At 40.8% G+C, this 6,386-nt stretch overlaps 1 protein-coding gene across 1 annotated transcript; it reads left to right on the top strand.

Annotated features, from left to right (window-relative positions):
- Positions 1–679: 679 nt before the first annotated feature.
- On the top strand, positions 680–6,015 carry ak1 (adenylate kinase 1). The gene is made up of 7 exons (XM_041059539.1): positions 680–813; positions 4,145–4,222; positions 4,945–4,980; positions 5,080–5,243; positions 5,440–5,556; positions 5,645–5,836; positions 5,932–6,015. Exons 2-7 carry the CDS (start codon positions 4,216–4,218, stop codon positions 5,995–5,997), a joined length of 582 nt encoding a protein of 193 aa, XP_040915473.1. The 5' UTR covers positions 680–813; positions 4,145–4,215; the 3' UTR covers positions 5,998–6,015.
- Positions 6,016–6,386: the final 371 nt, after the last annotated feature.

Here is a 6,386-nt window from a genome sequence, read left to right as displayed (position 1 = left end):
GGCTTTGCTGTTGTTTTTTTTTTTTTTTTTTTTTTTTTTTGAAAATTGCATGAGTAACACTGACATCTATGGCACAAAATTTCATCCCATCCAGCAAATTAGAAAATAACACAACTGATGGTTTGGATTTCCCAAGCCCAGTCTTTAGTGGAACAAAGCACAAAGGGCTTAACAAACTTGTTGGTTAACTTCCAGTTCATTTGTATAATCAAGATTGAGTAGGAATGTAAAGAATTTATTAAAAGACAAAGATATTGATTAAGCTTCTGTTTTTCACTGACAAATGTGGTAATTATCTCCGTCATGATGACACCAACTCCCATGACATGTTCTGTACATCACTTCTAGCTTTCATGGTTACAGACTCTTAGCTGTAGTCATCTGCAGCTAGCAGATTATAATTATAATCCCTTTAGTTTATAACCTGATAAACATGGTGTAAACACGTCTCATCAAATAATAAGTAAAGCACAAAATTTTTAACTTTGCTATTCATTACATGATAACCTGACGTAAAAATTACTGTTGAACATTCTACACCAGCCCTCCCTTCTTCCTCCTCCGCCTCTAATTTCCCTGCTGCCTCCTCCTGTCATTCATCGTTTCTCTCCCACCCTCACTCTCCTCGCCTGTTCTTTCTCCCTCTTACCCAGAATGCAATGCGGGCTGAGCAGGCTCAGCTGAGCTATAAAAAGGCATAGCATGGGGGAGGGAGGGCTGCCGTGCAGCAGGAACTGTGCAGACACGCACACACGGGGATCCAGGGACAGCAGCCCCTTGCACTGGGATCTAGAGCCACAACGCGAAAGAGAGGTCAGTACAGAGGACAAAGGCCCCATAGAGGAAGAACAGGAAGGAAATGGCAGGGACTGGGTCTACCTTTGTCAGAGGGAGAGAGGAACAGAGAGATGTCAGAGAGAAACTGTGGGCAGGCAGAGTGGGCAGGGCTGTTTGATGGGATGGAGGGTGAGAATAACAGAAGACTGTAATGGTAAACTGTCATCTGGTTTCTCGGAAAACTTTCGTTGGTCACACTGTCACAATGCTTGACACTGTCAGACAAACAGGTTTTTCTGTATAGTGCAAAGGCATGCAGCTTATAGCTTGTGTCATGCTCAGGCTCTCAATAGATAGCATAGTATTTAGCTAAAAAACCGATTCTTATTTTTATCTCTGGACTTTTGGTTTAACATTTCATTGCAGATGGTTTGCCTCCACTCTAATAACATTTAAGCATTCTCCTTCACCTACACCCGTTTAAGGGCATTTTCAAACAAGCTGCTCTTGCCTTTCCATTCCACTGTCAGGCTTTTAGCCACGGTAATGATCATTAACAGCTGATTAGTGGCTGAGTGCTATTGATTCTTGTGAGTAGATGGTGCACATTGAAGTGAACCAAAGCTTGCAATTTAGAACACAAACACGTCCATGACAGCCACAGCTAACACTGAATTTATCTTGTTCCATCCTTTCACAAACACCATGGAATATCTTCCACTGCACTGACGTCAAAGGGTCCCCTGTCCTCCCTTAAAGGGACAGTCCCAATTAAATTGCAGAGTATCTAAGTAACAAAGTGTACTGAGAGAATGCACAAATAGATCATGTGCTCAGTACTTTGTTTTCACTCCTGTTCCTTCCAGTGCCAGTGAATGAAAGCTTCATCCCCATGTGCTTTTAGAGAATGGTTGACACACTATCCCTTAACAGCTGCAGACTGACTGGGTCTTTTTTTAGCTGGGCTAAATGTTATAAAACAGTAATAAGACATGTGGAGGCTTACATTAGGTCAAAGGTTGTGGTGAATCCATTATCTCTGTATTTCATTTCAAGGATAGAATTACAAAATATGTCTCCATTAGGCTCCCTAAAGCAGTCTTACATTCTGAATTAACAGTGCACTCAGTTGCATAGTATTACATTATTTATGTAGGAGACTCATGCATTTTAAGAGAAACTTTCTTAGTACAAAATTCAGATGGCTTTGTCCACATATGACAAAATCCTGTTCAAACATCTTGCCACATCTCCAGTACTGATACAGCCTCTGTTGGGAAATGGGTTAGAGCAAAACCATGCTATGTTTCACGGCACATACTTTCACTTCCATAGTGCCATGCAGCATGGAGAGCACACAGACAGCCATGTAATGTTGCCTGCACCATATTAGAACCAGAACATGTTTGACATGCCAAAGAAGCAGGTTACCCGGAGGATGGCACCATAATAGGCCAGAGTGGGATTCCCAAACAGGCTCTGTGCTGATTCAGATGCTGGCCTCCGAGTGACATTTACACAGACCACCGGGTTAAAGGCCGCTGACATAAAACTGGACACCTGAGAAGCAGCACCACCATTAAGGAGGAGTATTGCAAGTGAGAATCAGAGAACAGGCTGGTAGCATTTTCAGTACCCAGCTAAAGTGTATATTCATGGTAAACCTGGGAACCTGTGTTTGCTCTAAAGTCATTTAGACTACGTGCAGCACAACTACAATTTAGGGTTGTATTTCTTGTCTGAGCTGTATAGCTATAGTGAAAAATGCAGTGCAGATGGGTGACGAACGGAAAAGCCAACATAAAGTGCCATAGTGAGGTGTTGGGCCACCATTTCTCAGCAGAATGTGATGGCAATTTCTGCAATAAAGACTCACAGAACAGAGAGTGTCTTTTTGGAGCTAAAGGGGAGTCACATACAACATTAGTCAACCTAGTCACATTGTCATCATGCAGAGACTCAAAGTGTGAGCTCTTCTTCTCTCTAGTTATACAAGAAGTTTGCAGAAGGCTTAAACCATGGCCATATCATGACTAGTCATAATATTATGACTAGTCATCAACAAATGACATACATGCATCCAAAACACAACAGAGTAAAACCTAACAAGATAGGCTGTTTGCAAAACTACAGCGACTGCAGGTTTTGAGCTAAGCTAACAAGGAAGGTAATGCTATCTGGCATAGCATTACGAATTATTCAGCAATCTAAACAATCCCATTGTGCAAGTAAGCTTGTGTTTTTCAGTCTTTGTGGCTATTAAACCCTTCATACATTGTACAGACAAATACCATGATATAAAGCAAACAATGAGCAAACTGTTGCTACATTTGCTTATGCAAAGCTAACATGCAGGGAGGAAGAGGCGGTTTCCCATAGCCACAAATGTGACACAGGCACATGCTTGCTAACTAACCAGTTGGAATTAGCTATCACAATCTGTTTCTTGGCTATCTCTCTTTATTGACAATGTGATTATGTTGTGGAGTTTGGCACGCTAGCACATGCCACATTTACCGTCTCCCGCTGCCCCCTTTCCCTCTCTACTTCTTTCCCTTGTGCTATACATGATCATAAACACTCATGCAAACGCATATCATATCACCTTTCGTGTACTCTACATTCCAGTTCATTTGTCAATCTGGCACCATAGTTACAGATTTGTTTGAATAGCAGACATGTGCCAGAAACAGCCACATTGTCTCAAGGTCAAATTCAAGTCATTTTACACAAAATATTTAGTACTGTAGCTACAAGTAGCTGTAGCTACAAGTTCAAAGTCCAAGCTTGGACCTCACCATGTAACCTAAGAAATCAGCCGTTTGCCTCTTGCTGCAATTCTGGTTTTGCAAAACTCAGACTAGGACCTTCTCAGGTTACTTGATTAGCAGCAGTGGGTATGATGTATGGAAAAGTGCCATCCACTAAAAGATGACAGTAGATACAGATATGTGGTTTTTGGCCCGTAGAGAACCTCCCTATATTCAAAGCCGATGCAGAACTGGTGGTAGTTATTTTGGCACTGGCGACACCTGCCAAATCTTAAAGTTATTTAAAGTCAGTTCTTTCAAACACATTCATTCAACCGAGCACATGACACCGGCAAGCCACGTCTTGAAGATATCCATTTACACATGCCCCAGTGACTCGCCCAACCTCCTTCCTCATTCTTCTCTTTTCTGTTTCTAAGTCAGCTGAAAGAGAAGTGTAAACAGGAAACTCTGTGGCTGTCTTCTTTAGATATATTCAGTTCTATTAATACAGTCCTGTGAGAGACTAGCATTGGTCGTATTCTGAACTGGAAGCTTTAAGTAACACCACTTGCTACCTATCCAAAACTTCTACTGCCCTGTCTCTTCTACCACAGGTTTGCGGAATCTCCAGGAAGTCACAGGTTTCTCTTTCAGCTTAAGGAAAACAGTCATCTAACACAACACAATGGCAGGTAAATAATACATATGTTTAAGATTGTGTATTATTTATTAACAATGATTCAATGATGTGGAAATGTTAATTTGCATTTTTATCATTGGTCCTATGTAGTGTACTACAGAAGCAGTTTTGCCAAGGTTTCTTAGAATATACTGCCCTCTTTTGGTGATTTTTGAGACTACAGTGGACAATCTTACATTTTCCATTCACAGATACTGCACTTAGACATGGTATTCCACTTTCACTGACAAAATAAATTATGATTTTATATTTAATATACAACACAAATATTTGATATTAATATGATACAGTACTCATACAAAATACAACATAGTTAAGATGCTTAACACAGTATAGTTGAAAAAACAAGTCCTAATTCTGTTTTCCCTCTACTTTTCTAAACATTTGTTAGATTTTACTGCTCATACTTTCCTTGTAGTTTTCTTTTAACACCTTTATACCTGGCTACATAACATTCTTAGGTGGCAACAGTTGCCATGGCAACACTGTTTGAAAAATGGTACAAACCTACACCATAGCAAGCACAGTCAAAACAGCCTAAGGTGACTCTGTGTCCTGCAACTAAAAAAATGGGAAATACTTGTACCACTGATTCTACATTTTACCATGGAGATGGTTTGTTCCAAAAATCCTTTACTCTTGAATTTCACTTTTCATTAGAAGAAAGCCTTTCACACATTTAGACTCAACCTCTTTTGTACATGTCTATTTCAGACAAAATTAAAGATGCTAAGATCATCTTTGTTGTGGGTGAGTACACACTTAACTGAATTTTTGTCTCATGTTTAACAGCAACACATTTAACCACTATCTCCTTCATGCTGTACTAATGCTTTGTGTCTTTTTCAGGTGGGCCTGGCTCTGGAAAGGGCACACAGTGTGAGAAGATAGTTGCAAAGTATGGCTACACCCATCTGTCATCTGGGGATCTGCTCCGTGCAGAGGTGGCTTCTGGCTCTGAGAGGGGCAAGCAGCTCCAGGCCATCATGCAGAAGGGAGAGCTTGTTCCCCTGGTAAGAAAGGGGCCTACCATTTCATTTAATAATTTTTGTCTTTTTCTTTTGTTTCTTGTACTAAGAAGTAAAAGGGTTGTGCAGTTCCAAACACAATTTGTACACAGGTGAGAGTAAAATGTGTACTAAGTTGTTTCCTATCTGAAGTGCTGTATCATTGTGAAGGTTGGTCATAATATTTGTGGGCTGTTTGCAGGACACAGTCTTAGACATGATTAAGGATGCCATGATTGCCAAGGCTGATGTCTCCAAGGGCTTCCTTATTGATGGCTACCCCCGTGAGGTGAAGCAGGGTGAGGAGTTTGAGAAGAAGGTAGGAGAGGGTGTGAGATTTTGGTTCTATACTTCATCTGTGTATCAATAGAAACCATCATGAATTAGTAAACTGTCTTTAATCCCAGATCGGCAAACCCTGCCTGCTGCTGTACGTTGATGCAAAGGCAGAGACCATGGTCAAGAGGCTTTTGAAGCGTGGTGAGACCAGCGGCCGTTCTGACGATAATGAGGAGACCATCAAGAAGCGTCTGGACTTGTATTACAAAGCAACTGAGCCCGTCATCGCCTTTTACGAGAGCCGTGGTATTGTGAGGAAGGTGAGTATGACTGCTATGCTAGGTGAACATTGAAAAACAAAATGTGCAAAATATGACACATACTCTTATATATGGTGTTGTGTTGTTTTTCCTAGGTTGACTCTGAGCTGCCAGTGGACGAAGTCTTCACCCAGGTGTCCAAGGCTATTGATGCACTGTAGTAAAACAGCATAACTGGATGAGCTGTGTCTGGTGGTTGTTGTTGTTTTGTTTTTGATTTTCTCCGTGTCATTTTCATAAGGACAAAACATGAACAACGATGGAAATAATGCTGTTCCCACTCAGCTTGGTTAGATGAAAAAAAACAAAAACAAACTGAAGGGTACAAAGGATCAAAGATGCCTTAACTCTACTTTAAATGCAGCAATAAGAATCTACAGTTTTGAGCTCACACAACGATGAATTTGCTTAAGGTAGTATCTGGAAACTGAGATGTTTCCTCATATATGTCTTGCCTCTATTCTGTGTTTAATGTGTAAGGAAAGTGACATTTATATTGTATACAGGAAGTGTCCTAACTATTAAGTCACCATGCTCACTCTGGGGAAAA

Source organism: Toxotes jaculatrix, chromosome 16 (genome assembly GCF_017976425.1).
Source record: "Toxotes jaculatrix isolate fToxJac2 chromosome 16, fToxJac2.pri, whole genome shotgun sequence".
In the NCBI taxonomy this organism is placed as follows: Eukaryota; Metazoa; Chordata; class Actinopteri; family Toxotidae; genus Toxotes; species Toxotes jaculatrix.
Note: the sequence above shows the minus strand (reverse complement) of the source record. Positions and strands in the feature narration are given on the sequence as shown.

What these genes read in the sequence shown, in the direction of transcription:
- ak1 (XM_041059539.1), top strand. An exon ending in AGGGAGAGCTTGTTCCCCTG is followed by an intron (nt 5,244 to 5,439) that starts GTAAGAAAGGGG and finishes GGCTGTTTGCAG; the next exon opens with GACACAGTCTTAGACATGAT. An exon ending in GTGAGGAGTTTGAGAAGAAG is followed by an intron (nt 5,557 to 5,644) that starts GTAGGAGAGGGT and finishes CTTTAATCCCAG; the next exon opens with ATCGGCAAACCCTGCCTGCT.